Source organism: Scyliorhinus torazame, chromosome 11 (genome assembly GCF_047496885.1).
Source record: "Scyliorhinus torazame isolate Kashiwa2021f chromosome 11, sScyTor2.1, whole genome shotgun sequence".
In the NCBI taxonomy this organism is placed as follows: domain Eukaryota; kingdom Metazoa; phylum Chordata; class Chondrichthyes; order Carcharhiniformes; family Scyliorhinidae; genus Scyliorhinus; species Scyliorhinus torazame.
In genome coordinates, this window is record NC_092717.1 from 30,168,213 (window position 1) to 30,186,070 (window position 17,858).

General features: G+C 47.7%; 1 protein-coding gene across 3 annotated transcripts in view; it reads right to left on the minus strand.

The window, feature by feature from the left end:
* LOC140385210 (sperm-associated antigen 1-like) overlaps positions 1-17,858 on the minus strand; it is a 225,029-nt gene that overhangs the window by 136,724 nt on the left and 70,447 nt on the right. For all 3 annotated transcript variants that reach the window (XM_072467111.1, XM_072467112.1, XM_072467110.1), the window contains 3 exons: positions 13,585-13,715; positions 10,811-10,917; positions 9,597-9,738 (listed from right to left, as the gene is read on the minus strand). In XM_072467111.1, coding sequence (XP_072323212.1) covers positions 9,597-9,738; positions 10,811-10,917; positions 13,585-13,715 — 380 coding nt within the window. The remainder of the gene's footprint in view (positions 1-9,596; positions 9,739-10,810; positions 10,918-13,584; positions 13,716-17,858) is intronic.

Consider the following 17,858-nt stretch of genomic DNA (forward strand, 5'->3'; position numbering starts at 1 on the left):
AAACGTTACCAAACTTAAGGTCCACAGGAACAGAGAAAACGGGGAAGACAGGAGGGCCGCAGAAGCGGAAGTGCGCAGAAGCGGATCGAGATGACAATGGCAGTGAACTCCGTCTGGGAGAAACAAGGGACGACAACACCACGAGCAGATGCCTACTTATGTGTGTAAATAATTTTGCCACGTGTACAGAGCTGCTGCTGTTGAGCGGGGGCTTCTCAGGGAAAATTAAAACGTCGGCAGCAGCAGCGACCCGTAGGGGAGTGGGGGCGAGTGCTCCGTTGGGAGGGTGTGGGAAGACTGAGGCGCGTGGGGTCACGTCTAGTCAATTGCTATTGTATATTCTCTTTTACACTATGATAATGTTCACTCTATTTTGCTGTGTTAGGATTATTACTATTTATTATGAAAAACTTTGCAAAACGTTAAAAGAAAAATATATATTTTTTAAATGTGTGTGAGTGAGAGAAAGTGTGTGTGGGAGTGAGAGAAAGTGTGTGTGGGAATGAGAGCATGAGTGCAAGTGCCTGAGTGAGTGTGGGGGGAGTGTGAGTGAGTGTGGGGGGAGTGTGAGTGACTGGGTAAGTGATTGGGGGCGAGTGTGAGAGACTGAATGAGTGCGTGGGGTGAATGCAAGAGATTGAGTAAGGAGGCAATGTGAGAGACTAAGTGATTGAATGTGTGGGGGTGAGTGCGAGGGACTGAGTGTGTGTAAGGGAATGCGAGTCTGCTTTACGCTCAGTCACAGGTTTCTCACTCTCATCACCACAAGTCAACCCATCCACAAGCACACACTCACCCACCAACATATACTGACCCTCTCACACCCTGGTTAATTTTAATACTTACGCTTTTTAAAATGTATTGCTCTTGCATTGCCTTATCTTTGAAAAATACTTTTATTCTCCATTTTCACATTTTCTTCAGAATTTCCACCCCACTAACAAACAGTAAACGGTAACGGATACAATGTCAATCCCCCTACCAACAACAACGATCCCATCCTCCTACCTTCCCCCAAACAACGGCCCACCTGACAATATAAGCATCAAATAAAACTAAACCTCCCAAGAAGGAAAAAAGGAAAATAGAAAAAGGAATCAGCAATCGCCTATGGTCACCATTGACATATACGGTCCACCCCCCAACCCCTCCCCCCTAATATTCAATGCCATCCAATCTCCGAAAGAGTACCGTGAATGGCACCCATGGATTGTGACACCCCCCCACCCAGACTCCTCCCCTCCACTTCCTCTTGTAAACTCCTTCCCCCAACTTTTCACCCCGGCTAGAGTCACCAAAATCTGTTCTACCAGGCTCTGACGGCCGCAGCCCCTCCCCCATCTCATTCCCGTTCACTGGCCGGCTTAAACCAGCCAGCGTGGAGGCCCCCGCCCGGGTCTCTTTCCCCCTTGCCCGGTCCCAGGAAAACCAAGAAATCCCCTTTAGCACACAACCCCAGCATACACACCCAAGCCCCAAAGAACCATCATTGCAAATGAAGGTCCCAACTCTTCCCTTGTCCAAATATATACAGCGTTGACTCATTTAGTACATACACCAACACAGTGAAAAAAAATAAAGTTACATGAGGCTACATCGGTACACGACCCGTTCTCAGTCCTATTTCTCAATTCTGCCACAGTCCTTCTGCCTTTGCAAACTCCTCCGCCGCTTCCACCGACCCAAAATAAAAGTCCTTGGATTTGTAAGTCACCCTCAACTTAGCTGGATATACTATGCCGCACTGCACCTTGCTGATGTACAGCGCCTTCTTCACCCGGCTGAAGGCAGCCCGCCTCCTCGCCAGCTTCACCGTAAAGTCCTGGTATATGCGTATACCAGCTCCAGCCCACTGCACCACTCGCTTCTGCTTTGCCCAGCACAGGACCTTCTCATTTACGCTGTACCTACGGAAACACAGTTACTACTCTTGGCGGCTCACTCGCCTTTGGTATAGGCCGATGAGCCCGATCCAGTTTGTATCGAGTGGGATCGTCCCCCCTCCCCCAATAGCTCCGCCAACATCGTGGCAAAATACTCCGTCGGCCTCGGGCCTTCCACCCCTTCGGGCAGACCCACGATCCTCAGATTCTGCCGCCTGGATCTGTTTTCCAGGTCTTCCATTTTGGCTCGCAGACCCTTGTTGGTCTCGGTCACCTTCTGCAACGCCTTCCCCACCGAGGTGAGTTGATCACTGTGCTGCGATAATACCTCTTCCACTTCCTTCAGTGCCTCACCTTGCTCCCGCATCTCCGTTGCTGCGCTTGATACCGCCGCCCTCACCGAGGCAATCGCCTCCTCCACCAGCACTTTCAATACCGCCCCCACCTTCTTCTTCATCCCTTCCATGTGTTTTGTGAATTGTTTTTCAAGTTCCACAACCAACACTTTGGTCATTTCTTCTGCTGTGAACGATGTGGCCTCCCCTGGTGCTCCAGGGGAGCATGTTATCATGGGGGATTTTAATCTACATGTTGATTGGTTTAACCAGGTCGGTCAAGGCAGCCTTGAGGAGGAGTTTATAGAATGTATCCGCGATAGTTTCCTAGAACAGTATGTAATGGAACCTACGAGGGAACAAGCGGTCCTAGATCTGGTCCTGTGTAATGAGATAGGACTGATTCAGGATCTCATAGTTAGGGATCCTCTCGGAAGGAGCGATCCCAATATGGTGGAATTTAAAATACAGATGGAGGGTGAGAAGGTAAAATCAAGCACTAGTGTTTTGTGCTTAAACAAAGGAGATTACAATGGGATGAGAGAAGAACTAGCTAAGGTAGACTGGGAGCAAAGACTTTATGGTGAAACAGTTGAGGAACAGTGGAGAACCTTCCAAGTGATTTTTCACAGTGCTCAGCAAAGGTTTATACCAACAAAAAGGAAGGACGGTAAAAAGAGGGAAAATCGACCGTGGATATCTAAGGAAATAAGGGAGAGTATCAAATTGAAGGAAAAAACATACAAAGTAGCAAAGATCAGTGGGAGACTAGAGGACTGGGAAATCTTTAGGGGGTAACAGAAAGCTACTAAAAAAAGCTACAAAGAAGAGTAAGATAGATTATGAGAGTAAACTTGCTCAGAATATAAAAACAGATAGTAAAAGTTTCTACAAATACATAAAACAAAAAAGAGTGGCTAAGGTAAATATTGGTCCTTTAGAGGATGAGAAGGGAGATTTAATAATGGGAGATGAGGAAATGGCTGAGGAACTGAACAGGTTTTTTGGGTCGGTCTTTACAGTGGAAGACACAAATAACATGCCAGTGACTGATGGAAATGAGGCTATGACAGGTGGGGACCTTGAGAGGATTGTTATCACCAAGGAGGTAGTGATGGGCAAGCTAATGGGGCTAAAGGTAGACAAGTCTCCTGGACCTGATGGAATGCATCCCAGAGTGCTAAAAGAGATGGCTAGGGAAATTGCAAATGCACTAGTGATAATTTACCAAAATCCACTAGACTCTGGGGTGGTCCCGGCGGATTGGAAATTAGCAAACGTGACACCACTGTTTAAAAAAGGAGGTAGGCAGAAAGCGGGTAATTATAGGCCAGTGAGCTTAACTTCGGTAGTAGGGAAGATGCTGGAATCTATCATCAAGGAAGAAATAGCGAGGCGTTTGGATGGAAATTGTCCCATTGGACAGACGCAGCATGGGTTCATAAAGGGCAGGTCGTGCCTAACTAATTTAGTGGAATTTTTTGAGGACATTAACAGTGCGGTAGATAACGGGGAGCCAATGGATGTGGTATATCTGGATTTCCAGAAAGCCTTTGACAAGGTGCCACACAAAAGATTGTTGCATGAGATAAAGATGCATGGCATTAAGGGGAAAGTAGTAGCATGGATAGAGGATTGGTTAATTAATAGAAAGCAAAGAGTGGGGATTAATGGGTGTTTCTCTGGTTGGCAATCAGTAGCTAGTGGTGTCCCTCAGGGATCAGTGTTTGGCCCACAACTGTTCACAATTTACATAGATGATTTGGAGTTGGGGACCAAGGGCAATGTGTCCAAGTTTGCAGACGACACTAAGATAAGTGGTAAAGCAAAAAGTGCAGAGGATACTGGAAGTCTGCAGAGGGATTTGGATAGGCTAAGTGAATGGGCTAGGGTCTGGCAGATGGAATACAATGTTGACAAATGAGGTTATCCATTTTGGTAGGAATAACAGCAAAAGGGATTATTATTTAAATGATAAAATATTAAAACATGCTGCTGTGCAGAGAGACCTGGGTGTGCTAGTGCATGAGTCGCAAAAAGTTGGTTTTCAGGTGCAACAGGTGATTAAGAAGGCAAATGGAATTTTGTCCTTCATTGCTAGAGGGATGGAGTTTAAGACTAGGGAGGTTCTGCTGCAATTGTATAAGGTGTTAGTGAGGCCACACCTGGAGTATTGTGTTCAGTTTTGGTCTCCTTACTTGAGAAAGGACGTACTGGCACTGGAGGGTGTGCAGAGGAGATTCACTAGGTTAATCCCAGAGCTGAAGGGGTTGGATTACGAGGAGAGGTTGAGTAGACTGGGACTGTACTCGTTGGAATTTAGAAGGATGAGGGGGGATCTTATAGAAACATATACGATTATGAAGGGAATAGATAGGATAGATGCGGGCAGGTTGTTTCCACTGGCGAGTGAAAGCAGAACTAGGGGGCATAGCCTCAAAATAAGGGGAAGTAGATTTAGGACTGAGTTTAGGAGGAACTTCTTCACCCAAAGGGTTGTGAATCTATGGAATTCCTTGCCCAGTGAAGCAGTAGAGGCTCCTTCATTAAATGTTTTTAAGATAAAGATAGATAGTTTTTTGAAGAATAAAGGGATTAAGGGTTATGGTGTTCGGGCTGGAAAGTGGAGCTGAGTCCACAAAAGATCAGCCATGATCTCATTGAATGGTGGAGCAGGCTCGAGGGGCCAGATGGCCTACTCCTGCTCCTAGTTCTTATGTTCTTATGTCCAGCCTCCGCTTTCCTTACAGTTCCTGCGCTGACCTTTCCACTCACCGGTGGACTTTCATTAACCCCCTTTTTGACGGCCGTTTTTTCCCCAAGTTTGGACATTGCTCCTCACTGTGCCTTCTTACAGCTTTTTCAGCCTCCATTGCCCCTGGGACCCGGCATTAAAACCCCAAAATTTCTATTCCCAAGCGGGAGCCCTCCAGTGTGCGGCTGCCTCGCATTGCCTTATCTTTGCTCAGAAATCATTTATTTCCTTAAATGCCAACTTATTTTAAAATTCAGTTATCTTTCTGAGATTTTCTCATCAGTCCCTTGAATGAGGATAATATGCAAATGTTGTCCCCCAAAAAGGTTTCCTGATTTGGAAATGTTATGACTGAATTTATTTTTACAATAGGCCAAATTAGGTTATAGCACTGTGGTACCTTAGAAGCGGGGAGCGGTGATACTTGCTCTATTTCAGTGCTAACAGTGCCACCATGTGAGAAAGAATTAAATTGCAGCTGATTCTGCATTATTCATTGATTTCAATGAATTGGACATGGGATACATACAAACATTGTACACAAGACATATATATCGAAATGCCTCCCTCATGGTGCAGCATATGGCTAATCAAAGAATACCATCTCCATCTTGTTTCTCAAACTTACTCGCTTTTGTACGTCAGCCTCATTAATAATAACACTAAGGATCCCATATGATTTCTTCACTGTGTTCTTAATTTGGCCGATTTTCATAAACTTGTGTACAGACACCTCCAGTCCCTCTGTTCCTGAACCTTTTCTAAAAGTAAAATTTAGTTCATATTGCCTCTCCTCATTCTTCCAAAATGTATCATTTCACACTTCACTGCATTAAATGTTAACTGCTATGTGTCTAGCCATTGCACCAGCCTATGTCCTCCTATTAAGCAATGTTTACAATATTTCCAAGTTGTTTCATCTGCAAATTTTTAAACTATGCCTGTACTGTGAAGTCTAAGTCATTAATGTATACCAAAAAGAGCAAAAAGAACCAGTCTGAAAAACAACCATTCGCAACTACTCTATATTTGTGATCCCTAGCTAATTTTGTGCTCATGTTGATCATCTCCCTTTAATTCCATGGATTTTAATTTTGATAACACATCCAGAGGCAGAAACCCCCATCGCAAACAACTTGCATATGCACTTAAAGTGTGGTAAACTACAGTGTTACAGACCAAGAGCTGGCAAGTGGGATCAGGGAGGCAGTGGTAGAGTGGTATTGTCACTAGACTAATAATCCAGAGTCCCAGGGTAATGCTCTGGGGTCACAGGTTCAAATCCCACCATGGCAGATGGAGAAATTTGAATTCAACAAAAAACTGGAATTAAAAGTCTAATGATGACCATGAAACTATTGCTGGTTGTCATAAAAAACCCACCTGATTCACTAATGTCCTTCAGGGAAGGAAACTTGCCCAGTCTGGCCTACATGTGACTCCAGACTCACAAAACGATGTGGTTGACTCTTAACTGCCCACTGAAATGGCCCAGCAAGCCACTCAGTTCAAGGGTAATTAGGGATGGGCAACAAATGCTGACCCAGCCCAGCGACGCCCACATCCCAAGAGGGAATTAAAAATAAAAAATTCCGCCAAATTACATTTGAAAAATTTGTATAGGGCAACACAAGGTACACAATGTAAATGTATAGACACCGGCATCGGGTGAAGCATACAGGAGTGTAGTATTAATCAGATCAGTCCATCAGAGGGTCGTTTAGGAGTCTGGTAACAGCAGGGAAGAAGTTGTTTTTGAATCCGTTCGTGCGTGTTTTCAGACGTTTGTATGTCCTGCCCGATGGAAGAAGTTGGAAGAATGAGTAAGCCGAGTGAGAGGGGTCTTTGATTATGCTGCCCGCTTTCCCAAGGCAGCATTTGAGTAAAGAATAGTTCAGGGTTCAGATAAGGGCAAGAAGTCTAAGATTGATTTGAAATGCAAATGCCATGTAACATGGTAAATGAGGTTGGTAAGCTGCAGGCACAAGTCATCAGACAGGACTATGATATCATGGCAAAAACTGAGAGTCCGTTCAAGAAGGGCCCAACTTAAGAGTGCCACACAATGAAAAGGGGCAGCCTGCTTGAACTGTCCCCACAACAAGCCCCTTCAGGCCTCCCAATCTTCAGGGCATGCGGCAGTGGCCCCAGCAAGTCCATCGCACTTACTTTCCAGTCTCACCTCCTCCATGGTTCCTCCTGCATTTCCAGCAGTGGCCACTGCTGCTGGTGGTGTTGCTGGGACTGGGGTTGGCAGCTCTTTGATTGGCCTTTGAACTGTGACATCCTCCGACATGAGTGCAGAAGCCTTAACCTCAGGCAATTAATTGCGCGATGACCAGAAAGCCCAGTCATGTCTGCTCGACACGACACGGGCAGTCTCACACCCTGAATTTTCAGCTGTTGGAGGGAGCCACCGCCTCTGCATAAAATCCAGCTGCAGAGCTGCATTCAGATTTGAGATCCATGGGATTACTTGCGTCTATATGGCTATGGGTAGCTCTCCAATTAACCCCCCAACGTCCATACCATTGGATGGGTTTTGGGAGCCCAGAAAATCCTCCAGCTGTATAAGATTAACTACAGCTGGTATAATGATGCTCACAGCCATGGAAGGGGTGTTTGTATTGTGGCCTATCAGGCTGTTAATCAGTCTTAAAAATCTTTCAATACTTCATACCATCCTCCAAGGGAAACGTGTAAAATTAAGAAAGTAACAAGAAAAGCATCCTGATCAATTAGTCTATCAGTGGGGCAGCACTGTGGCACAGTGGGTAGCACTGCTGCCTCACAGCGCCAAGGACCGGGTTTCAATTCTGGCCTTGGGAGACTATGGGCGGGATTCTCCGACCCCACGCCGGGTCGGAAAATCGGCGGGGGCTGGCGTGAATCCCGCCCCCGCTGGTTGCCGAATTCTCCGACACCGGATATTCGGCGGGGATGGGAATCGCGCCGCACCAGTTGGCAGGCCACCCCCGGCGATTCTCCGGCCCGTGATGGGCCGAAGTCCCGCCGCTGGAATGCCTGTCCCGCCGGCGAGAATGAAACCACCTCTCTTACCGGCGGGACAAGGCGGCCCGGGCGGGCTCCGGGCGATCTGGCCCCGGGGGGTGCCCCCACGGTGGCCTGGCCCGCGATCGGGGCCCACCGATCCGAGGGCGGGCCTGTGCCGTGGGGGCACTCTTTTCCTTCCGCCTTCGCCATTGTCTCCACTATGGCGGAGGCAGAAGAGACCCCCTCCACTGAGCATGCGTGGGGATGCCGTGAGCGGCCGCTGACGCTCCCGCGCATGCGCCGCACGGCAAAGTCAGTTTCGCGCCAGCTGGCGGGGCACCAAAGGCCTTTCCCGCCAGCTGGCGGGGCGGAAATCAGTCCGGCGCGGGCCTAGCCCTTCAAAGTTAGGGCTTGGCCCCTCAAGATGCGGAGGATTCCGCACCTTTGGGGCGGCGCGATGCCGGACTGATTCGCGCCCTTTTTGGCGCCGGTCGGCGGACATCGTGCCGATTGCGGAGGATCCCGCCCTATATGTGCAGTTTGCACTTTCTCCCTGTATCTGCATAGGTTTCCTCCGGATTCTCCGTTTTCCTCCCACAGCCCAAAGATGAGCTGGTTAGGTGGATTGGTCATGCTAAAATTGCCCCTTAGTGTTTAACGCTGTGCAGGTTAGGTGGGGTTGTGGTGTTGCAAGAATAGGCCTGGAGAGTGGGTCTGGGTAGGGTTCTCTTTCGGAGGGACAGTGCAGACTCGATGGGCTGAATGGCCTCCTTCTGCATTTTAGGGATTCTATGAATTTTTCAATAGTTCAAATTTTTGCTCAATAATAAATGTTGAGCACTCGTGAAGATTTGATTATCTTTCTAGTCAATAATAAAAAACATCCAATGTTAAGAATTTTGAATCCAATGAACTTGGGTCTGGATTCTCCGATCCCCGACGTCGAAATCACGTTCGGCGATGGGGCGGAGAATCCCCAATGATGACAGAATCGGGGGTGGCGCTGCTTTCGCGATGCTCCGCCCCCTAAAAAGCGGCATACTCTAGGAGTACGCCGCATGCTGCATCCATGGCCTCAGGCCATTGCCTGAGGCCCGCTCCGGGATGCTCCGTCCCCGACCGGCCGAGTTCCCGGCGGCGTGGGACACGTGTGGTCACATCCGTCAGGAACTCAGCATGGCAGCTGCGGACTCAGTCCAGCGCTGCCAGTCGGGGGAGGGCCGATCCGCGAGCAGGGGGGAATTATCCGGGGCTGGGGGCACTGTGGGGGGGCGGTTCAGGGAGCGCGAGCACACTGAAGGGAGGGACTATTTTTGCGGGTCGCGTCCGCCATGAAGCATGGCCGCTGCAGTGCACATGCGCGGCCACACACCCGGCAATGCTCCGGGCCATATCGGCAGCTAGAGCTGGGGGCTCTACGCTGCCTGACTGCTTGCCAGTTTTCCTGACGTAAAACACTACCGTTTTCATGCAGGACTTAGTCTCCCAAACGGAGAATCCAGACCATGGTATTTCTAAAGCTTTCTAATTAGACAAATAGAAAGCCATTTTGGGGTTGCTGGTTGCTGTGCAATATGGCAAAATGGTAAACAAAATTCAAATTTGTCTTCATAAGAATCTGATTCCTACCTTTATTCTCATTTGTAAATGTTCCTTCCTTCTCATCATCAGAGCCCTCTATCTCTTTGATAAGCATCCTTTTCCCTTTTTTCTTCATTTTTCCAATAGGTTGAGAGTCTTTCAGCTTCTGTTCAACTTCCTGGAGCAAATTCTGAAAATGAACATTTGGTTGGATAGTTAATCATACTGAATCGATCTACAATATGGTTTGATTTTATTCAATGATAAAGGTCGGTAGAAAGTGTGGCAAATCCTTTTTTGACTTAAACTAATCAGCAGTTTAAATTAGAAAATCATTACACTGCTCACAAGGTTTATATGCATCACCATGACTTGAGGAAAAAAGGTTGATTCAGGTTTTGCAAATCAATAACGTGGTAATCGATGGCATTTTGCTGATCACCATGGGGTTGCTGTGTGATTGCCACAAAGTGGAGCAGGAAATTTCACCTGGTGGAGCCAGAAACCCCTACAGCAGCCAGTGGGCTGCTTATTTGGGACTTAATCCTATCTGGACTCTTGGAAATTGCTGTGACAGCATTGCCATTGGCTCTCCAGCTGCTGGACAGGCCCATTGCTACGACCATTAAATTCTATCCAACATAATTATTTATTTCAGCAAAACCAACAAAGAAGAACCACTTGCATTTATAGAGCGCCTTTCAGACATCCCAAAGCACTTCGCAGTCAACAAAATACTTTTCAAATGTAATCACTGTTGTAATGTGTGGAACGCAGCAGCCAAATTTGCACACAGCAAACTCCCACAAACAGCAATGTGAAAATGACCAGATGATTTGTTTTTGTAATATTAATTGAGGTTGAAGTATATGTAGAACTCCCCCCTTCTCTTTCAAAATAGTGCCGCAGGATATTTTACCTCCACCTCAGATGGATGATGAGTCTCAATTTAACATCTCATCCGAAAGACAGCACCTCTAATAGTGTAGCATTCCCCATTAACGCACTGAAGCCTAGATTGCTGTGCTCAAGTATTGAAATGGGACTTGCCCTTTTGACTCAGAATTAAGTGTGCTACAAACGGAGCCATGGCTAACATGTTCCTCCCCAATTTTATTTCCTACATAATTTATACCTACACCAGCAGATGTATTATTTATAACTTCTCCAAGTATGCCAGTGAAAACACCTCACATTTACTAGCCAGTCTGGTAATGTTTCATTCCTTACATTTTGCGCTACGGCCTTTCTCAAGTTCTTACCTTTGCTATGGGATTGTCTGGTTCAGCTTGCAACACTCTCTTCAAGTCATCTGTTGCTGCTTGATAGTTAGCTGAATGTTTATGAACAGTGGCACGACGTAGATGTGCTATAAAATAATGTATGGACAGTGCAATTAGCACAACATCAAGAAACATTGTTAAAAAGTCACAATAAAACCCTTCAGACTAATTTATCATGCTTATTTCACATTAAAAAATATACCTTATGTTATCTCCAAGCATATTATTTAGGACATACCTGAATTTACCAAAACAACTTACTTCATAAAGGTTTCACATTTTATTATAGGACCAGTGGAGCACATTTTCTGCATATAATTGAAGACTATTGCAATTCCGAAGTGAAATATATTTATTTTCTGGATATCTTTCTATACATCCAGAGACGACAACCATAAATTCTCCTTGTTACATTCATTTTTTAAGAACGGGTTCAATTCCCGTTTCAGCCTCCCCGAACAGGCGGTGGAATTTGGCAACTAGGGGCTTTTCACAGTAACTTAATTTGAAGCCTACTTGTGACAATAAGCGATTTTCATTTCACTTCAGTTAATTTCATAAGGGGCAATTTAGCATCGCCAATCCACCCACCCTGCACATCTTTGGGTTATGGGGGCGAAACCAACGCAGACAAGGGGAAAATGTGCAAACTCCACATGGACAGTGACCCGAGACCGGGATCGAACCCGGGTCCATTGCGCTGTGAGGCAACGCTGCTAACCACTGCATCACCGTGCCGCCCAGTCTCGAACATGTTGTCACCTTCTGAATCCACCCATGTCTCAATTCAATGTTTATACTTCACCAATCAGGATTCCATCCCATCACAGCATTAGAACAGTTCTAATTAAAGTCATGACACCCTTCCCCTCCTCATCCTTCCAGTTTTTGGCTTGATTCGCTACATCACCATCTTTTTACACCTGTCCTCTGTTGTTTTGCTTAATGGAATGGAAACTGTTTCCACTCTTACTGATCCAATCAGTGCCAGGAAATGTCCTGAAATGGCTTTTCGTCTTACCAACAGGCCTAATACATCTGGAGTCCTCTGCAAGTTTCTATCCTTTGTTCCCTCCAATTTGTCATCTATATGCTGCCCCTCAACAATGTTGGACAAAACTCATGAAGTCAGGTTCAACATGTATGCTGAAGACACCAAACTTTACCACACAACCATCTCAACTCCTCCATTGTCCTGTCAGACTGCTCATCAGATATCCAGGACAAGCAAAACTGCATCCCCTTACCAGGAGTGAGGACTTGTTAATGACCTGTGCAGAGTCTCAACCAGGAAAGATCAGTTCGAATATTTAATTTTATTCCGAATAAGGTAGAGAAAGCCTTAAAAGAGAAAGCCTTGGGTCACTGTCTGTGCAGAGTCTGCATGTTCTCCCTGTGTCTGCGTGGGTTTCCTGCAGGTGCATCAGTTTCCTCCCATAAGTCCCGAAAGACGTGCTGTTAGGTAAATTGGACATTCTGAATTCTCCCTCCGTGTTCCCGAACAGGCGCCGGAATGTGGCGACTAGGGGCTTTTCACAGTAACCTCATTGCAATGTTAACGTAAGCCACGCAAACACAGGGAGAACATGCAGACTCTGCACAGACAGTGACCCAAGCCGGGAATCAAATCTGGGACCCTGGCCCTGTGAAGTAACAGTGCTAACCACTGTGCTACCATGCTACTAGCAGGACCAGAAAATTCTGCCTGCAGGAAGGGCTGGAAAGACCCACCCACTGTTTGGCAATAATTAAAACTTATCATGGTGTTTACTTAGACGGGAATGGGCAAGTCAATATTTTCTGGAGAGTTTAGTGGTGGATATCAGGTCTAGCAACCTCAGGCCAATCCATATATTTCAATGCCAAAACTCTTTGTGAGATATTCTCGACCAGCATGTGCTGACAGCAATTTCTACATTTAACCGCATGTGTATGTTTGATAGAAGTTGCTATCTAATTTGCACTTGACTGAGCCATGTTAACTTCACTGTTATTTCAACAGCAAAATCCAGTTCATTATTCAGGCAGTCTATTCCATATCATAGCAACTAACAGTGTAATTTGTTTCCTCATCCTAATTCACACAAAGTCTCTTTTACTCTTTCACTCTACGCTCACCAAGTTATATGGATCCTCACCCCACAATACATCATTTTAAAAATTCTCATCCTTGTGTTTAAATTCTCCATTGTCCCAATCCTCCCGAACTGTAATTTCCTCCAGTACTACGATCTTCTGAGAAATCTGCATCCCTCCAACTCCAGCTTCTTGTCCAACCCCCACATCCATTATGCCACCAGTGGCAGTCAGTCAATTGGCCTTCAAGCCCTAGGCCTTAAGTTCTGGAATACTCTCCCATAGAAGTTGTCTCTTCTCTGTCGCCTCTTTTACTATCAATTGTCCTAATATATCCTTACAATCAAGCTAAAGGCGAGGAAAGAATGAAAAAGTTAGGAAAGCAAGAATAAAATGGAAGAGCAATGGAAAATATTTATAAGTTGGAAGAGGTCATTGAAGAGGATCACACAACTTTACAGTATTGATATTTCAAAATATCACTTAAGGGTACCCTTCAATGTGGGAAGTGATAAAAATCTATGCCAAAGGTTACACATTAATGCTTAGCAGAAAAACTATAAAGATTACCCTTAACCACATCACTGCAAGTGAAGACACTCCATATTACACTATTGAACTTCTGAGTTCAGTACAACATACATCCAATGGTGTAGCAGTATTATACAATTACCTACCTTTCAAATTGCCAGGTTCTAATTCCAACACTTTTTCAACATCATTAAGAGCCTTCTTCCAGTTCTGAAGCTTAATTTCTGCTTGCGCTCTGTTGTTAAATGCAGTCACATTTGGTATCACGGATATACTTCTGGGTTGCGAGAACAGGGAGAGGAGATAAAGGTGTAAAATAACAGATGAGTATACACCTTCTAGAGGTATCTTTTACTTTCGAATAATATTTTTTTTTTGAAAATCTTTTTATTGGCTTTTCTCATATTTATAAACAGTTGTTGCTTATTTACATTACACTTTTCTTGCCCGCGCTAATTTGCTTTATTTTACAGAGGTTTGTTTTGTCCTTCATTTGACTAACTGTATGTTTTGCTGCCCTCTGGATCGGTCTATGATATCCCCCCCTCATTGGTTTTAGCACCCTTCATCTTCTCTTGTGGTTTCCCCATCCCCCCCACTGCCCCCAGGTTGTGCAGTCCTCTGATTCTTCATCTTTTTTTCCCCCTGGCTTACTCCTCGTTGCTGGCCTCGAACAAGTTTTGGAACAGGCCGACGAACTGCCCCCAAGTATCCAGGAAGCCTTCCTCTGACCTTCGGATGGCGTACTTAATCATCTCCAGGTGGAGAAATTCCGAGGGGTCAGCGAGCTAGTCTGCAGCTTTGGGTGGTGCTGCCGATCGCCAGCCGAGCAGGATTCTCCGGCGCGCGATTAGGGAAGCGAAAGCAAGGGCGTTGGACCCCTTCCCCATGAGTGGCTCTGGCTAGTCCGATACCCCGAAGATTGCCACTATTGGGCATGGCTTCACCCTCACCCCCACAACCTTGGACATTGCCTCGGAGAAGGCTGTCCAGAACCCAGCAAGCTTGGGGCAAGCCCAAAACATGTGGGTGTGGTTGGCCGGGCCCCTCTGGCACCGTTCACATTTGTCTTCCACCTCCGGGAAGAACCTGCTCATTCGGGTTCTGGTCAGGTGCGCTCTGTGCACCACTTTGAGCTGCATTAGGCTGAGCCTTGCGCAGGAGGAGTTGGAGCTCACCCTGCTCAGTGCTTCGCTCCAGAGTCCCCATCCTACCTCTGTCCCCAGTTCGTCCTCCCATTTTTGCCTGGTCTCATCCGGTGGTGTTCGGGCTCTGTCCAGTAGCTGTCCGTATATTTTCCCACATAGCCCCCCCTTCTCGCTGCTTGTGCCTATCAGGTCCTCTAGTAGTGTGGTTTCTGGGGCCCCGGGGTAACATACTGTCTCTTTGCGGAGGAAGTGCTTTATTTGGAGGTGTCTCAATTCCTGTCCCCTTGATAGTTTCCACTTCCTCGTCAGTTTGTCCACTGTCGCCAGTCTGCGCCCTACGTAGAAGTCCCCGACCGTCAGTGTGCCCCTGTCCCGCCTCCATCCTTTGAAGGTGGTATCTAGCATGGCTGGGGGGATTCTGTGGTTGCCGCAGATGGGGGCAATAAGGGATATTTTGGGTATCCCAAAGTGCTGTCTCAATTGGGTCCACGTTCTCAGCGTGGCCACTACGACTGGGCTCATTGTGCACCTTGTTGAGGAGGATGGGAGTGCTGCTGTGGCCAGGGCCCGGAGGGTTGTTCCTTTACAGGATGCCTCCTCCATTTGTACCCAATCTGTGTCAGGTTCTTGTACCCATCCCCTCACTTTTTCTGCCAATGCTGCCCAGTGGTAGTATTGTAGGTTCGGTAGAGCCAGGCACCCTCTGACTTACCCTCTTCGCAGTGTCGGTTTGGGAATTCTTGGGTTCTTGCCCCCCCACACAAACGCCATGATTAGCCTATCTATGTTTTGGAAAAAGGCCTTGGGGATGAAGATGGGGATGGATCTAAACAAGGGGAAACCTTGGCAGTACGTTCATCTTGATCGTCTGCACTCTTTCCGCCAGGGGGAGTGGGAGTGAGCCCCACCGTTGAAGGTCTTTCCTTACTTCCTCCACCAGGCTGGTCAGGTTCCACTTGTGAATCTGTGTCCAGTCTCTGGCTATTTGGATCCCCAGGTAACGGAATCTGTTCTTGGCCGTTTTGAATAGGAGCCCCTTCAGCTCTGTCCCTCCCCCTTTTGGGTTCACTGGGAATGTCTCGCTTTTGCCCAGGTTACGTTTGTAGCCCGAGAAGGTTCCAAACTCTTTCAGGATTTGCAGTATTGCCTTCAGTCGCTCCTGTGGCTTCGAGACATAGAGGAGCAGGTCATCTGCATAGAGCGAGACGCTGTGCTCTCTGTCTCCTCTCCGGATTCCCTTCCAGCCTTTTGCATCCCGCAGGGCTATCACCAGGGGTTTGATCGCTAGCGCGAACAAGAGTGGGGACAGGGGGCAGCCCTGTCTTGTTCCTCTCTGTAGCTGGAAGTATTCAGAGCTGGTGGTGTTAGTTCGGACACTCGCTTTGGGAGTGTTGTACTGGAGCCACACCCAGGCGGTGAATCCCGCTCCTAGCCCAAACCGTTCCAGTACCTCGAGGAGGTAGCTCCATTCGACTCTGTCAAAGGCCTTTTCTGCGTCCAGGGAAAAGATCACCTCTGGTGTTCTCATTATCACATTCAGCAGCCGCCTGATGTTCGCTGTGAGCTGCCTACCCTTAACAAAGCCCGTTTGGTCCTCTGCGACCACCTCTGGTACGCAGCCCTCCAGCCTTTTGGCCAGGACCGTTGCGAGTATTTTCTCATCCACGTTCAGCAGTGAAATGGGTCTGTATGATCCACATTCCATCAGGTCTTTATCTCTTTTGGATATTAGTGAGATTGTGGCCTGCGTTAGCGTTGGGGGCAGGGTGCTGCTCTTTGCCAGTGAGTCCACGAACATGTCCCTTAGGTATGGGGCCAGGAGTGGTGCGAATCTTTTGTAGAAGTCCACCGGGTACCCGATGGGTCCCGGTGCCTTCCCCGCCTGCATGGAGCTGATGCTCTCCATGATTTCTACCAGGTCTATTGGTGCTTCCTTCCAGTTCCCCCCGTCAGTCTTCCCCCACCACTGGCAGTTCCAGTCTGTCTCGGAACTGTTTCATTCCCGCATCCCCGTCGGGGGGCTCGGAGAGAAGGTCTCGAATGCCCGATTGACCTCTTTTGGCTCTGTTACCAGTCTGCCTTTGCTATCCTTAACCTGCGCTACTTCCCTCGTGGCTGCTTGCTTTCTCAGCTGGTGAGCCAATTGGCGGCCAGCCTTGTCTCCGTGTTCGTAGAAGGTCCCCCTTGTCTGGCGGAGTTGGTACACTGCTTTCCCAGTGGATAGCAGGTTAAAGTCCATTTGCAGCTTTTTCCTCTCCGCCAGCAGCTTTACGGTCGGGGCCTCGGAGTACTTTCTATCGCCTTCCAGAATGGAGTCCACTAGCTGTTGCCTGGCCTCCCTCTCTTCCCTATCTCTACTTGCCTTGTAGGCTATGATCTCCCCTCTGATCACAGCCTTGAGTGCCTCCCAGAATGTGGAGGGTGAGACCTCCCCGTTTTGGTTGTTACTAACGTAATCGCCTATGGCCTGCGATATCTTTTGGCAGAAAGCCTTGTCGGCCAGGAGGTCAGTGTCCAGCCTCCATGTGGGGCGCTGGGCCCGGCCTGTCTCCAACCTCACAACCATATAATGTGGAGCGTGGTCGGAGATAACTATCGCGGAGTAGTCCGTTCGCATGATCCCTGGAAGCGCCGATTTCCCCACTGCAAAGAAGTCGATACGGGTGTATACCTTGTGCACCTGCGAAAAGAACGAGAACTCCTTTTCTCCAGGGTGCAGGAACCTCCATGGGTCCACCGCCCCATCTGTTCCATGAAGGCCCCTAGCTCCCTAGCCATGCCAGATGTTTTTCCCGTTCTGGGGTTTGATCGGTCGGTCAGTGGGTCCAGCACACAGTTAAAGACGCCCCCCATAATCAGTCGGTGTGTATCAAGGTCAGGGATTTCCGGACTTCCGGTTGCGGCTATGCGGAGCTAAGTCGCACATTCGGCGGCTCCCACAAAAACGGACTTTTGGGCTCTTTTTAGGGCCCCCAACGGCACTTTTTCAACGTTTCCCGGTGTGGGAAGGAGTCTATAACAGCTCCCCGTCAGTATATGGCATCAATTAGGAGCTGGGCGACAAAAAAGGTGGTGGACCCGAAGAAGGTGCGAGGGAAGAAGGACAAAATGGCAGCGGGCGGAGACCAGGCAGCGTGGATGCAGTGGGCAGAGGAGCAGCAGGAGGGTATCCAGCGCTGTTTCAGAGAGATTAAAATGGACCTGCTAGAGCCGATGAAAGCTTCTATTGATAAGCTGTTGGAGACACAGACGGCCCAGGGAGTGGCGATCCG